General features: G+C 37.6%; 1 protein-coding gene across 1 annotated transcript in view; it reads left to right on the forward strand.

The window, feature by feature from the left end:
• Positions 1 to 16,041, forward strand: part of rims1a (regulating synaptic membrane exocytosis 1a) — a gene marked incomplete at its 5' end in the record, with an annotated part of 74,652 nt that overhangs the window by 48,823 nt on the left and 9,788 nt on the right. The window contains 21 exon segments of the mRNA XM_081351651.1: positions 1,140 to 1,263; positions 1,837 to 1,883; positions 2,012 to 2,127; positions 2,216 to 2,346; positions 2,913 to 3,084; positions 3,169 to 3,322; positions 4,645 to 4,701; positions 5,898 to 6,075; positions 6,157 to 6,252; positions 6,662 to 6,724; positions 7,346 to 7,423; positions 8,553 to 8,651; positions 8,930 to 9,019; positions 10,047 to 10,124; positions 11,065 to 11,136; positions 11,304 to 11,369; positions 12,633 to 12,706; positions 12,709 to 12,742; positions 13,375 to 13,487; positions 13,596 to 13,705; positions 14,233 to 14,393. Of these exon segments, the coding sequence (XP_081207777.1) occupies positions 1,140 to 1,263; positions 1,837 to 1,883; positions 2,012 to 2,127; positions 2,216 to 2,346; positions 2,913 to 3,084; positions 3,169 to 3,322; positions 4,645 to 4,701; positions 5,898 to 6,075; positions 6,157 to 6,252; positions 6,662 to 6,724; positions 7,346 to 7,423; positions 8,553 to 8,651; positions 8,930 to 9,019; positions 10,047 to 10,124; positions 11,065 to 11,136; positions 11,304 to 11,369; positions 12,633 to 12,706; positions 12,709 to 12,742; positions 13,375 to 13,487; positions 13,596 to 13,705; positions 14,233 to 14,393 (2,113 nt within the window).

The raw sequence follows: 16,041 nt of genomic DNA on the forward strand, positions 1-16,041 counted from the left end.
TCAGCTCCTACTGTAAAACTTCTAGAATCCTGAAATGTAACTTTTAATTATAATTATTTTAGTTACTTTACGTACAGAAGCTAGGGGTGCCCATAGATAAAACAAGTTTTTAAAACAAAACTAAGGCTGGGGGTCCTTGGAGTCAAAAAGGTTGAGAACCACTGGTATATATCAATATTTGCAAAGAAAAGCCTCCAAATGAAGACATTCAATTATTGTTGTAGATGAGTGCAAATAGACAAAAAGTGTCTTTAGAAGTCAGTATATTATTTCCATATTGTCTATATTCTTTTCTCAAAAAATGAGGTTGTATTACAAGCTTAAATTGCTCTGATGGTTTGAAAATTTCTGATTTAATTGACTTTACCAGCAGGTCAGGGCAGAGTCCTACACGCAGATGGGTACCCGACGGGTGAACCGCTAATATTCGATGTAACGGGTGGAATAATATTTACGTTGTCATACAGTATGTCATATGTTCAACCTCTGTAGTCTGAAGACCGTCAGGTTTCTAATTATAACATGATTTGCAGCGTGCAACTTAAGTGATTGACAGCTTCAGTCATTAAGGGAGTGCTCTTTGCGTGCTTTCTGTATATAATCTATTCACAATTTGGATAAAAGTTTTATTTTTCATGCTACTTAGAGGACCAACGGCTGCAGAGTTTCAGGAGTGACAACTGCATTTAAATGCAGAGTGAATCCGCTAAAATATCCCTGATATTATATGGCAATAATGGCTCATATTTGGCTATATGTTCTTTTAATTTATGGAGACCTCTAAGCATCAGTATAGCCTATTTATACACATTTGTTCAAAATAGCCTGTATGGGCAGATTGTACACATGATGTGCGGTTCAGGTTGCGGTCTTTGTCAAACGGGTCGAGTACGAAATTAAGTTAGGTATTCTGTTAAGTACTGCGGGTGCGGGTTTACCAAACACGACCCGTGCAGGACCCTGGGTCAGAGGGCATGTGAAAAAATAACACATTTAATTTACAGTCCTTATTTTAATTGAATTCAATAATGTATTTAGTCCTCAGATATTTTGAAAATCTATTTTAAGAATGTAACTGTGGATGTTCTCAGATGTATACAGGAATTTAATGTGACAACATACATTTTGGCTGTTTGCAGGTGATGAAGTGCTTCAGTGGAATGGTAAATCATTACCAGGATTAACCAAGAAAGAAGTTTACAATATCATCTTGAATTCTCAAACAGAACCAAAAGTTGAATTAATAGTATCAAGGCCAATTGGGTAAGTCATCCATCACATGCCTTGGGTATCTGACTCTTGAGTAACAAACGGCAAAGCACCCAATTTTATTATAGTCCGGACAAAGTCAAATAACTAAATAAGAGTGTTTGAATAGTCTGTATTGTGTTTAGTTTTCACTTTGAACCATTATATTCTCCTCTGCTCTGTCCTCCTACCTCTTTAAAAAGATGTATTCTTTGATTTCTCTCCAAACTCTTGCAATGGGTGTATAAATCTAAGCAGCCAGTAAAACAAAGTCTAACAGATGATTTTAGGAGCTCATCTCTGAATTCCCTACTCATTTGCTTCTGTCAGCTTTTTTTTTTTTTTTTTTTTTATCTCTAAGAATGAACTTGTGATGTATTGTACACACCTCCCTTCTGTCCTCTGTACATAACCTCTGGCTGATGATGTTTGACTAGAAACCAGATGTCACCATGCACAGAGTATTTGGACACTTATGTCACACTTAAAAATGCCTTCTGAAAAAATCTTACTGACCCAAACATGTAAACGGTAGTGTTGTTTTAATGTTGACAACTAATGTATGGATATGTGATCTCTTTCTTTCAGTGATATTCCACGAATACCAGAAACATCGCATCCTCCATTAGAATCTAGTACGTACTGAATCAAATGAATCAATAATCTGAGCAAATGTGAACTCTTAAATCTCTTAAATATATTTTATATATATAAACATTATTGTGATGTTATCAGCTTTTGTTTTTTCCTTGTCCCTCTGCAGCAGGTTCAAGTTCCTTCGAATCACAGAAGATGGAAAGACCCTCTATATCTGTCCTGTCCCCATCCAGCCCAAGTGGTCTTCGAGATGCCCCTCAGCTACTGCCTGGACAGCTGTCGGTCAGTAAATACTGAAGAAAACAAGGGCAATTCACCATGTTGTGCTTAGAGTTTTAGCTTATTAGCTGTGTGTGTATTTGTCTTGCAGGTGAAAATGTGGTATGACAAGGTCGGCCATCAGCTGATAGTGAACGTATTGCAAGCTATAGACCTGGCGCCCAGATCGGATGGACGACCCAGAAACCCCTATGTCAAAATGTACTTCCTGCCCGATAGAAGGTATTCATAGTTGTTTATTAGCATATTCGATTTTTCTTGTGGTGTCAATTTTGGTATCAAGTAATTTGTTATTGTATCGACTAGGGACTATTCACTACCGTTCAAATGTTTGTGGTCAGTAAGATTTTTTAAAATACGTATATTTAGCAAGGTTGCATTAAATGTAACTTTCTATTCATCTAGCATTATGGTTTCTGCAAAAATATAATAAGAAATATTTCTTGAGTAGCAAATCAGCATATTTATGTTAGACATTAATAGAATAAATCACATTTTAAAATATATTCAGATAGAATTTTAAATTACAATAATATTTCACAATATTACTGTATTACTGTTTTTCAAAAAGGTGTATTTGATCAAATAAATGCAGCCTTGGTGAGCATAAGAGAAACGTTACAACGTTTTACAGACCCCAAACTTTTGAATGGTAGAGTAGATCAAACACTAAATAACCAATTTTCCAAAAAATATATGAATTTATGTGCATCAAGCAGTTGAGACTCAAGTAGCTGAGTTTTAATGTTCTCATTTTATTTTTAATCTGTATATTTGTTTTACTTTAGTGATAAGAGCAAGAGAAGAACGAAAACAGTAAAGAAAAGTCTGGAACCCAAGTGGAACCAGACGTTTGTGTACTCTCATGTCCATCGCCGGGATTTCAGGGAACACATGCTGGAGATTACAGTATGGGACCAACCCAGAATACAAGAGGAGGAGAGTGACTTTCTGGGAGAGGTACGAAGCATATGTTGTCATTGTCCATTTATTCACAACTTGAATTCACAACAGAGTATTTCACCTGACTGTCTTTGAACCTAGATCCTGATCGAGCTGGAGACTGCCCTGCTGGATGACAAACCTCACTGGTACAAGCTGCAGGCACATGACGTCTCTTCCATCCCACTGCCGCACCCGTCGCCATACCTGCCCCGTAGACACGGCCAAACAGAAACACCCACCAAAAAGCTGCAGCGTAAGTAGAGGGCCACGCTGGTGGGGGTGTGATCTGAAAGTGTTTACATAGTAAATCACTTTGTGTTTAAGTGCTTATTCTCTAACAGGGAGGAATTTGCTTAGAATAAATTCAGTTACTTGCAACCATTGATGTCACTGTTTATTTGCCGGCACCGTCTGCGCAGTTTTAGGACCCGATAACTGGATATGTACCCAATTATAACACACTTCTCCATCATGTGATCATAAATTTGATCAATTATAGTGAGCACAAACAGTTGTACCACAAGTTTTCCATGAATGGTAATAGTTCAACGGTGACTGGCCCCTGTAATTAGCATCATTTGCATAGAAAGCAGATGTGTTTGCCCAAAAACGAATGACATTGACTTGTGCTACATCAGTTTGTATACAAAGGTTTGGGGTCAATAAGATTTTTGTAAGTTTTGGAAAGATCTTATGCTCATTTATTTGACCAAAAATACAGTAAAAACTGTCATTTTGTGAAATGTTAATCCTTTTTAAAATAACTATTTTCTATTTTAATATATTTTAAAATGTAATTTATTCTTGTGATAGCAAAGCTGAATTTTCAGCAGCCATTGCTGCAATCTTCAGTGTCACATGATCCTTCAAAATCTAACATGATTTGCTGCTCAAGAAACATTTATTAATATTATCAATGTTGAAAACAGTTAACATTTTTGTGGAAACTGTGATACATTTTTTCAGGACTGAACGGTAGTGTACATTCTGCTTAATAGTGAGTGGTATACAGTATACTAAAATACTGCTCAATTGAGTGCCACAATCGTTTTGTGAATTCGCCCCCTCAGTGTTTCACAGAATTACAGAAAGCTGAAGAGTATGTGGGCAGTTCGATTAAAATAGATGAAGTTTGCCTTTACTTTCCAAGATGATATGTCAAACCAGGGAAATTATCATAATTTACAAATTTACAAAATGATATGCAGTATACTGTAAGTAGGTGAAGGAAAATCATCAAATATTAGTTAAACATCAACATATCTTTTAGCTCAAGGTCCTGGAAATCATCCAGTCTCATTAATATGTTTGGCTTTGTGTTGCACTTTTTTGTCTGTTTTGTCTGTACGTTATGTTTTTTGAACCGTGCTGCATGTGAGTTAGTGTGTAGGAGTGTGTGGCCCATGGGTACAGTATGTCCACAGGACATATTTTAGTATGCTAGGTTATTTCTGTATACCTTTGCTTTCCTAACCATGGCTTATTCCAACAGTGCTTTGTGTGCATTCGTTTACGTCTTTATCTCGTGTCTGTCTGTACATCTATCCCTGTGTATATCTGTATCTGTCTGTGCAGGCTCGCAGCGTATTACAGAAACTGATTATGATGATGCTATTGGTGTAGTCGCCACAGGTGGGTGGGAGGGGCCAAGGCATTCGCCACCTTGGCACTTCTTTGTGCTTTGTGAATTAGAGTACCCCAAGATAGAAGCATCCAATAGCAGGTCTTCCCTTCCTTTGGAAGTCACCACTGTTGTGCTGGAGACAAGGCACCAATCACCGACATTACACATCTGGCATGTTTCATTCTTCCCATACTAATAAAATAACTGATTTGTTACTATAAAGTGCTTAAAACATAAAAGTGGTGCTTTTTCTATATTGGGAGAATGTGTTTATAGACATTGACTTTCCGGGGTGTTCTGTCTCCAGTACTTTTCTCTGTAGTATAGTAGTGTAGACTTGCAGCATAACGCACACTATAACACATGCATGATCACAATGGGGAAGGTGATGATGGAGAATTTGGGAACGGGAGGACTGCTTCCTCTCGGTAGTGCTCAACCTTTGATTTTGCCTCTGCATGGTAGAAGTTAGAAAATGACACGGTTTTGTGGAACACTGCCTTTGTGAGATACCTTGACATTCTCCAAACCATTAGGCATATGTTTGTGCAATTATGAGAATAGTGGATGTTGTCTTAGGGCAGTGGTTATCATTTTTCTTCTTCTTTTTCTTCTTTTTTTTATCATGCTCACCTTTGAATTTGTTATTCATTGTGACTTAAAAATTAGTTATTATAATATAATATATCATATTTATAATAGTTTTGTTAAACGGTTTTATTAGAAAAATAAAATAAAAATAAATATATTAATTAATATATAAAATATATTATATATAAATATATATAAATATAATATGTTCAGCTTTCAGTGTTCATTGCTTTGCTAAATAATAAAAAGGTAAATTTTTTCACTGTATACTTGGTGTGTTGTAAAAATACATAAACATTTCATTGTAGGAAACAGATTTTTAAATAACCAAAAATAGACAAATAAATGAATTGAATATAATGTAGAACTCAAATGGTGATTCCAACTGTCTAAAGCACACATTGGTAAAGAAAAAGGAGAATGAACAAGGTATTTTAATTGTCTGGCATGTTTTGTTAGATATGATCTAACATATTATGTCGATCCTTTTATTTTTGGATGGGTTCTAACATAGGGAATGTGATTTGTTACAACCAATGACTGCATAAGCAGTGCATCTGAATTGTCCAGACAGGCTTTACATTTTTTTTTTGGTGTGTGTGTATGATCACAGCTACAGAAAACCGATCAAGAGAAAGAGAAAGGGACAGAGACAGAGACAGAGATCGAGCAACGACTTTAGAGGTTCCTGATCAGCAGAGGCCAACTCAGTATCGCTCACGGTCCGTGTCTCCACACAGAGACGAAGAAAGCAGGGGGAGGTCCCGCCCTCCCAACGTCCCCGCACAGAGGTATGTCCCTACCTATTCAGGATTTATCATGTAGGAAATAATTGCAACCTGCATTAAAAGGGGCACATCTTTCTCTCTAAGGAGTCTGGATGAGGTTCAGCACACCCGGCGATCCCGTTCCCCAACACGCTACCATGACCGTGCCCGTGTGCAAGAGAGAGAGTACGTAGACGACAGGTAAATAGAAACGTGTGCGTCCAAGCAAGTGTGTATAAGTGTGCCATAGTGTGTGTTAAAAAAATCACTTCCACATGCCTTCATTTTCTTCCATTAAAATACTGTGTTTGGGAAGAGAAATTGTGCTTATCTACAAAGGTCTCCATTTTCAGAAGGTGGGTTATAGCCAAAACACATGTGATTGAATGATTCACAGAAGGTTTGTTTTTGAAAGGACTGAGCACCATTGAAGGGTTTGTATGGACAGAGATGATCGTACAGAAAGACTTTGTATTGTACTGGCTTTAAGGATTGTTACTGGTCCTCTTCTAAATCACTTACTGGTGCCCATTTTTTCCTTTATGTTTGCTTTTTTTATTGGTCTATTTTGTTTATTTTCCTGTGTCATCCATCTCCATGGTAATTGCAGTGAGGTCATCTTGATACACAGATCAATGCGGGGTCGAAGCGCAGAGTGTCTGCACACCCAAAGGTAAAGAAAAGTCCAGAATCGAACCACCAATCTGTGAATTATAGTACTGTTGTATTCAGATTACTATGTGAATCAATATCACTATTTTGGTGTCATAAGCACTGGTAATATCATTTTCATTTTGAAAAGACTCCTCGTATCTGTTTCGTTCGCCTAGCCTGAAGTTTATTCCATTTAATTAAAACAGAACTGAGTGTTGATGCCAGTTTCTCTCCCTCGAACGCTTCTTGTCAAGCTCTTCGCCTCTCAACTCTAATATTTCCGAGCAGCTAGTTGACAAGAAACATTACAAGCAGAACTTTCCACTTGCTTTTGGCTTACAGCCTAAAAGACGAATACCTCGTCACGACAACCGTTTGCTTTCTCAAAATAACAATCTCATTCTGCTCAAGTGTTATTCTGACACGTTTATTTTTATTCCGCTTGTCACTGACCTTGATTATGAGCGCGGGGGAAAAGGATGATCTAGAATGAAGGAGTTGCCCCTGGAGTGATCTTTGCATGTTTGCTCAAGTGACTTTTGACATTCTTTTGCTGTTTGAGTGGACTAACTACAGCTCTGATGTTGAAACATCTTTTGTTTCCCTTTTGCATGCTTGCATGTTAATGTAATGTTGCCAGGAGTTCATCTAAGTACAGTAGCACACTGCCTCCTAAGATGCCTTTATTAGTCAATGGAATTCATAAGGATATTTACAGGTAAGGCAGCCAAAACTGAACTCTTGAGCCATCCTTTCTGACTAATTAGTATTTTATAGCATCTGTGAACCTCAAATTCCAGAGCACTTAGCTAATGCAATATGTAGTATGCTGGTGCATATATTTTTGATTATTGTCAAAGGACACATTTATCATTTAACAAAACCATTAAACTGGATGTTCATGACAATGTTGTACATTTACTGTAATATTAGAATAATATAGAGTAATATTGTTGGCTCTTGTGAAAAAGTGCACTTATTTCTATTGAATGTGCATTTGTACTGTACTTCAAATCTTATACTTTAAAAAAAATGTAATAATGAAATAAAATGCCACTGTACTTAAATGGAGTACACATTCACGACACACTTAAGTACACCTTTACATTTTCTTTTACAAAAAAAAAGTATAATAATAATATCAGAAGTTTTCAGTAGGAATGAATTCAAAGTTATTTTAGTTTACCATAAATGCTTGTCAATACATTCGGCGGCACACTTTAACCACAATGTACTTCAGTCCTATTTAAACGGGTCAAAAAGTACTCTAAAGTTCAGCTAATTGCATTTAATGTAAATTTAAACTATAATACACCATAGACATAAAATGTCTATTTTCAACATCTTCAGCATATGCAAACACATAGAGAGGTATTGTAGTATTTTAATTGGAGATTGAAATACAGACAATCTTATGGGAATCTGCCACTGTTAGGTGTTAAGATGGTACTGTAGGTAAATGTGAGTGCTTTCTGTCTAACTGTTTTTTTTTTCTCTCTGTGGATATTGTTAATTTTAAGAGACAGTAAATCACCGTTAGCTGTAAACATCTTATGCTGTGTCCTAACCCGGTGCAATGGGACATGTTTCACCGCAATAAGCAATTTGTCTGTCCAAACCAAGTAATGGTAATTCCTGGAGAAAGATATCCGTTAGCATCCGCATTCCCAATGTTGGCACACAGTGTTAAACTTTGAACGTGTTTCTTTGTTGCTGTAATCCACAGATAAGTTGGTCATGTGATTTTATAATGTTATTTTTGGTTGTTATGTTTTGTTCTTTACTGTTTTTTTTTCTGTAACTTGTGATTGCTTTTGTTTGCACTTGTTTGACTTTCGTTTGTTCAGCTCAACACTTCCTGCATGCCTTAAGTCAAAGTCACGGCTGTCTGTAGTCACTGCCACACAACGCCAAGTTCTTAGGTTCACAGACAAGATCACCATTAGGTAAGGGGTCGAAAATGTCAACCCTCAACCCCATTAGATAAAAAAACTACAACAACATCAAACATCCAACAGCTCCCAAGAGCCAGCTGCTCCTCATTCAAAACTTTAGAAAATTCAACCATTATCTCACACACCACATTATAGCAGCTCTCTTGACTTCCTCCCCTTACAGGTTTGCTTTTCATTTTATTTTGGACCTAATGTTTTTGTTCTTTGTCATCTTCCTATTCTCTTTTTTCCTTCTCCTTTCTCCATTGGATGGCATGTTGTGACCCTAGTGATCTACAGCCCTCTCTTGACAGGCTTAGAAGTGCTAGTACCAACTGTCTGAGACCAGGTTCTAATTCCAATTCACCTGAACGAGACAGGTACACTCTTTACTTTGAATCGGATTATTCTAATTTTGTTGAATTTGTCATTAATATCATTCACAGACATTAAAGGACACTCTTATAATGTTCCTTTGTGATGCCCTTTGAACACAACAATCACTGGGTCTCATTCACTAATGTGCACACACACATCGTTCTGCATAAAACTTGAGCGCAAACAGAAATCATAATTTTGGGAAGATTAAAATTTAGGATACATTTAAAATCACACCTACAAATCCTTGCATTAGAAACGTAAAATTTGTTAAGTAAAGTGTTTGGGGTGGGTTAAATTAATGTTTTTGTAAGTCTCTTACGCTCACCAAGGCAAGGCTGCATTTGTTTTATTAAATATACAGTTAAAACAGTAATGTTGTGAAATGTTATTATAATTTAAACTCTCTTAGACAGTTTTTTTTTTTAAATATCTTTTGAAATGTAATTTATTCCCATGAGGCTGAATTTTCAGCAGCCATTACTCCCGTCTTCAGTGTCCCATGATCCTTCAGAAATCATTCTAATATGCTGATTTGCTGCTCTAGAATAATTTCTTATCATCAATGTTGGAGGGAGACTGTGCAGAAAGCTGATGCTAATAACTAACTGCTAGCATTTTGATTAATCTAAATGAATTAGCTTTAGAATGATTTCTTTTTGAGAGCTTTTTCTGTGCACATACTGTAAAATAAGAACACTTATGTGCGCTTGTTAGTGAATAAGACCCAGCATGTCTATGTTAATGTCAAAGAAACACACCACTGTTGGGTCACCCACTATGCACTGCTCTGTTAGTGTCCAGTGACTCTTATGGTCTTACGGCTCTGTTTTGCGTCTTGGATAGGGAGTTTTTATCTAACCGCAGTAGCTGAAGAAGTGTCAAATATGAGTCCCCTGAATCTGTACATCTTCTTGTGTGTTTGAGATGACCGTTGTCACAGTCTCTATATTGACCTCCCGTGTTTCTTCCATCTCCACTTTGAACTCTTTGGGTGTTTGTGGATCACACACGCATACACTCACGCAGGAGCACCCAGTCTCTGCCCCGTACCAGACCCATGAGCCCAAGGATCCTAATTCAGCATGCCTCCCCAGAAGACGACAGGTATCCCTCCTGTCCTCCAGTCCTATTGCTAAACTTCTCTGCTCTTCTAACCTGTCTGTCCCCTCCCTGCCATGGGACTAGATAGTGGATGTTCTGTATAGCTAACCCTCCAACCTCCTGTAGCTTCTGACCTATAGCTTGTTGTTACCCAGCAGCCCCATGATTTTAGCGCTCTATAATGTGATCGTCAGTGTGTTTTGTAGTTTTTCAGCTGCTCAGTAGCTTTAAAAATGTGGCTTTTGTGGTGTGATGTGTAGTGTGTTGCGTTGACTCTGGATTTCATGAGGTTGTATTTAGTCCTTTTTATCTAAACTCTTTCCACAGACTATAATTTATTCCCTTGTTATCTTCTACTTCTCTTTTTTACTGATTTTATACAGTTTTTGATACATGTTCATACATTACAGTGGCCCTGAAAAGTATGTTGACATATAAAATGCACAAATACATTAAACAAAATTTAAAACAAGTGAGATTTTTTTTTAAACAAAAAAGGCAAAAAAGTTAGTTTTCAGATTATAAAAGAGTAATTTGTTTGCAGGTTCAAATCGGTCTTGTATTTTACCTGTGATATTCAGACATTTTAAGTGTCCAAATTCATTTTGGGGGCACTGCTTGTATTTTCACTTTTCTCTAGATTCATCTGAAATTGATATGATTTCAGAGGATTTGTCTTAAATTTTCCGGGTATATAAAGTCACATATGTCATCTGTCAGTTGTCTGTGCTGCATATCATACACAGTGTGTCTTGTGTATATGTCTAACTGTACACATTATTGTATCATTTCCTTTAATGAGAAGCCACTAAACCAAAGTGACATGATTTAGCCCTAATGAAATTATTATTTTGTATTAACATCAGTCCATACTGTGTCATTGTGTGTCTGTGTGTCTGTATCCATGCCATTCACATGTGTTTGACCTGATCTTATGAATAAGCTGGGTTTTGGAGGCTATGTTCCCTGCTCAGGAGACAGTACACCACCTCAGTGCAAAGCCAGACGCACAGAGGTACAGACCCACAGGAAGAGCTCTAGAGCACATATACCAATAACATGTCCATCTCCATCGTGGCATTTTATTAGACAGCAGTTTCATTTACTGTCCGTCCAGTCCTGAGTGAATCCACTCCTCATTCTTTTGTTTTCTGTCTCGCCTCCATCATTTCCATGTTGCAGGCAGTCGAGAACTCTGGACAAGCCTAGCTGTCAGAAACTTGGCAAGAGAATATCTGACAGCGAGCGGTAAGACTTATCAAACCATGTCACATCATGTCACATTTGCATTGCCTGTTGATTGTTGAAGTCCTGTATGTACAGAACCTGTTTAGTACACACTTATTTATTTCACACTGGATAAAGCTTCTAGATTGGACTTGTATAGTGGTTTTGTTAAAGTCCCCCTGTGGTGAAAATCAAGCTTTTAATGTTGTTTATTTATCTATGTGTTGTTTTTAATATGCTTTAAGACAAACCATGTGCAAATTCATAAGTCAGCACCATTGCTGGGTATTTTCTCGTTAAAATGGCAGTGAACCAAAGACAGTCTCAATATCGCGGTTTGAAATCGCTGGGGTTTGACGTCCAAACTACCTTGTAACCAATCACGTCAACGTGTGATCGTCAACAAGTGGGTATCTGAGCTGGTGTGAGTGAGTGGAGGCGGGGCTAATTTGCATATTCATAGAGCCGCGTATACTACATGAGGCAAGAGTGTAGTTACATTCAAGCTATTTTAAGGCATGAAGAATTTTTTTTCAAGGAAAAAAACATTTAAATATGTGTTAAGGGATACAATTATTGACTACAGGGGGACTTTAAATTTTTTATTTTCAATAAGCTTTTGTTCATTTGTTTCTGACCATTTCTATATTTTATATCAGAGCCCAAAATTCTAATATTGCCAAGCTCCGAATGTGAGTAAAAATGTACTTTGGTGAGTAAATAAAATAGTTAATAAGATTTACTCACCAGTTCTCTTACAATATGTGAATAAAATAAAATGTTTCAGTTGAAATGGCAAAAGCAATGATATTAAAATAATATAATAAAATAATATAAATGGCATAAAAGTGATGTAAGTTAATCAAATCATAGATAATCTTTCTTCCCATTAAAACACTATTTAATTGAATTAATTTTAAATGACAAAAATATAAAATATACAAAAAGCATAAATATATTTTTTATAAAAAATAATTCATGGCCAGTACATTTTCTCAAATCGCCCACCTATGTTAAATTTGGACCCTGTTATTAGTATATTATTCTATTTATTAAATTGTGCATATTTTTCAGTTGTTGAACTTTTACAGGGAAGTGCTGCTCTGGCTTCATCCACAAACATATTTATTTTTTCACACATTCACACAATTTCTCTCTCTGTTTTTGCAAATAATTTGTTGGCTTTTTTTCCATTTGGTTTTATTTTTTCTATGATTTGTCACATTGATTTTATTTTTCCTTTATTATTCTGTCTTGTATGTTGCTATTCTCACTGGCTTGCAGCATTAGGCCAACCTCCATTCTAAAGGGCTCAAGCAGGAAGCGGGTATCGCTGCCTCCATTGGGTAAGGTGACCCGTGCGGGGGTCAACCAGGCTCACCCCAAATGGAAAGGTGCTGACCCTGATCTGGGCTGAGAAGCCTTGCTGTGCTCAACCCATCCTACAATTAACACTTTAAGCCTTGTCTTTGCTATAACCTCTGCTTTTGCTCTTTTCTCTCAAATGTTTTGTGTGGTTGCTGCTTTTTATACTGAAAATCCACCTGTCCTCATCACCTACCCACAGCTTTCTGTTTGTTGCCTTGTGCACAACAACAATGTTATCTTTCACATTTACCGCAATTTTTTCCCCATCAGTTTTACACCCTCCACTCTTGTACTTGTTTTGCTTTCCTTATGACTCTTTGCAAAAATAATACATATCAGATGTGATCAATAATGTTACCTTATCATTCAGATATTGGTCCGGTAAGGATCAGTCTATTTGTGAAAATGTGTTTATCAGATGTACATTTTGGTCCACGCTGGTTGGTGGTATGGCCTATGTACTTAATAAAATAAGCACAATTTTCCTTCTCCCCAATCTCTCTCTCTCTCTCTCTCTCTCTCTCTCTCTCTCTCTCTCTCTCTCTCTCTCTCTCTCTCTCTCTCTCTCTCTCTCTCTCTCTCTCTCTCTCTCTCTCTCTCTCTCTCTCTCTCTCTCTCTCTCTCTCTCTCTCCCTCTCTCTCCCTCTCTCTCCATCAGGGAGCAGCTGAACTCCCGGCCCACATTCTCCTCATCAACAGCGGACTCTTCTTCGACACGAAAGGTCAGACAGCTTCCCCAAGTTCCCGCTAAAAGCAGCAGTGTAGAGCAAGGTACAGTCATTGTCCACTGACTTGCACTGGTTACTTTTCCAAATGTTTGTTGAATAAATATGCAAAATATGAAAATATCATATATTTTTTTTATCATGTATGTATTAGCTCTTGCTTCAGAGGAGCGAACACGGCAAATGAAAGTACGCACCTTCCGAACAGCAGCTCCCTCCAGTACAAGCCAGGATCTGGAGAGGGCGCTCAAGAATAAAAGAGAGGTGAGCGCCGTTCTGCTCTCTCGCATTGGACTTCATTTTCATATACACTACTGTTAAAAAGTTTGGGGATGAATTTCTAATTAAGATTGAATTTATTCCCGTGATTGCAAAGCTGAATTTTCAGCAGCTGTCACTTCATTCTTCAGTGTCACATGATCTTTCAGAAGTCATTCTAATATGCTGATTTAGTGTTTAGTAGATTTAGTTTTTCCTGCTTTATGTTTTTGTTTAAACCATCAAACAGTCTTAGATGAATATTAAGTTCAAAAGAACAACATTTATTTGAATTGTAAATCTTTTGTAACATTATGTAACATATATGTTATCTATTATAACATATGTTACTTTGACTATTGATCAATTTAATGCATTCTTGCAGAATAAAAGTATTAGAAAATATCTTATAATGACCCCAAACTTTTGAACGGTAGTGTGTAATCCCATTCCAACTCTTTCAAACTGTGAAAAATTTGGAATGTTCAGAATGTATATGCGCTTTCATTCTTTTGTGCATTTCATTCCACTAGCTTTATAAGGAGCAGCGACGAAGCTGTGACAATGTGTCCCATAAGTCCTCAGACAGTGATGTCAGTGACGTGTCAGCCATCTCTCGCGCCAGCAGTGCCTCGCGGATCAGTAGCACCAGCTACATGTCCATTCAATCAGAACGACCCAGGGGTCGCATTAGGTGAGATGCATAGCTATAATCATAAGGGACTGCTGCATTAGTGATCATACTTGTTAGAGATCAATTTGTAATTGGAATGTCATTTATTAACTTTTTTTGTTGTTGAAAAATTTGTTCAAACATTTCTTGAATATCTCTTGAGGAGAGATTATTATAAAAGCAGCTGTGAATCTTTACAGCGCCTCCTTTTCTACATTAAGTGGCCATATTCTACACATTTATAACATTTTTGTTCTCTTTATGAATTACTGAATAAATGTTTGTGTAGCAGTCAGTTAATTTACACGTTACAATGGTAACTTGTTTTTGTTGTTTAGTTTCCATACATTTATGTTGTACACATTTAAACACTTCCATTTAAAAGTTTGGGTTCAAGAATGCATTAAATTTATCAGATGAAGTGAAGACATTTACACTCACCTAAAGGATTATTAGGAACACCTGTTCAATTTCTCATTAATGCAATTATCTAATCAACCAATCACATGGCAGTTGCTTCAATGCGTTTAGGGGTGTGGTCCTGGTCAAGACAATCTCCTGAACTCCAAACTGAATGTCAGAATGGGAAAGAAAGGTGATTTAAGCTATTTTGAGCGTGGCATGGTTGTTGGTGCCAGACGGGCCGATCTGAGTATTTCACAATCTGCTCAGTTACTGGGATTTTCACGCACAACCATTTCTAGGGTTTACAAAGAATGGTGTGAAAAGGGAAAAACATCCAGTATGCGGCAGTCCTGTGGGCGAAAATGCCTTGTTGATGCTAGAGGTCAGAGGAGAATGGGCCGACTGATTCAAGCTGATAGAAGAGCAACTTTGACTGAAATAACCACTCGTTACAACCGAGGTATGCAGCAAAGCATTTGTGAAGCCACAACACGCACAACCTTGAGGCGGATGGGCTACAACAGCAGAAGACCCCACCGGGTACCACTCATCTCCACTACAAATAGGAAAAAGAGGCTACAATTTGCACGAGCTCACCAAAATTGGACAGTTGAAGACTGGAAAAATGTTGCCTGGTCTGATGAGTCTCGATTTCTGTTGAGACATTCAGATGGTAGAGTCAGAATTTGGCGTAAACAGAATGAGAACATGGATCCATCATGCCTTGTTACCACTGTGCAGGCTGGTGGTGGTGGTGTAATGGTGTGGGGGATGTTTTCTTGGCACACTTTAGGCCCCTTAGTGCCAATTGGGCATCGTTTAAATGCCACGGCCTACCTGAGCATTGTTTCTGGCCATGTCCATCCCTTTATGACCACCATGTACCCATCCTCTGATGGCTACTTCCAGCAGGATAATGCACCATGTCACAAAGCTCGAATCATTTCAAATTGGTTTCTTGAACATGACAATGAGTTCACTGTACTAAAATGGCCCCCCCAGTCACCAGATCTCAACCCAATAGAGCATCTTTGGGATGTGGTGGAACGGGAGCTTCGTGCCCTGGATGTGCATCCCACAAATCTCCATCAACTGCAAGATGCTATCCTATCAATATGGGCCAACATTTCTAAAGAATGCTTTCAGCACCTTGTTGAATCAATGCCACGTAGAATTAAGGCAGTTCTGAAGGCGAAAGGGGGTCAAACACAGTATTAGTATGGTGTTCCTAATAATCCTTTAGGTGAGTGTATAATGTTCCAAA

Source organism: Scardinius erythrophthalmus (genome assembly GCF_964197995.2).
Source record: "Scardinius erythrophthalmus genome assembly, chromosome: 21".
Classification (NCBI taxonomy): domain Eukaryota; kingdom Metazoa; phylum Chordata; class Actinopteri; order Cypriniformes; family Leuciscidae; genus Scardinius; species Scardinius erythrophthalmus.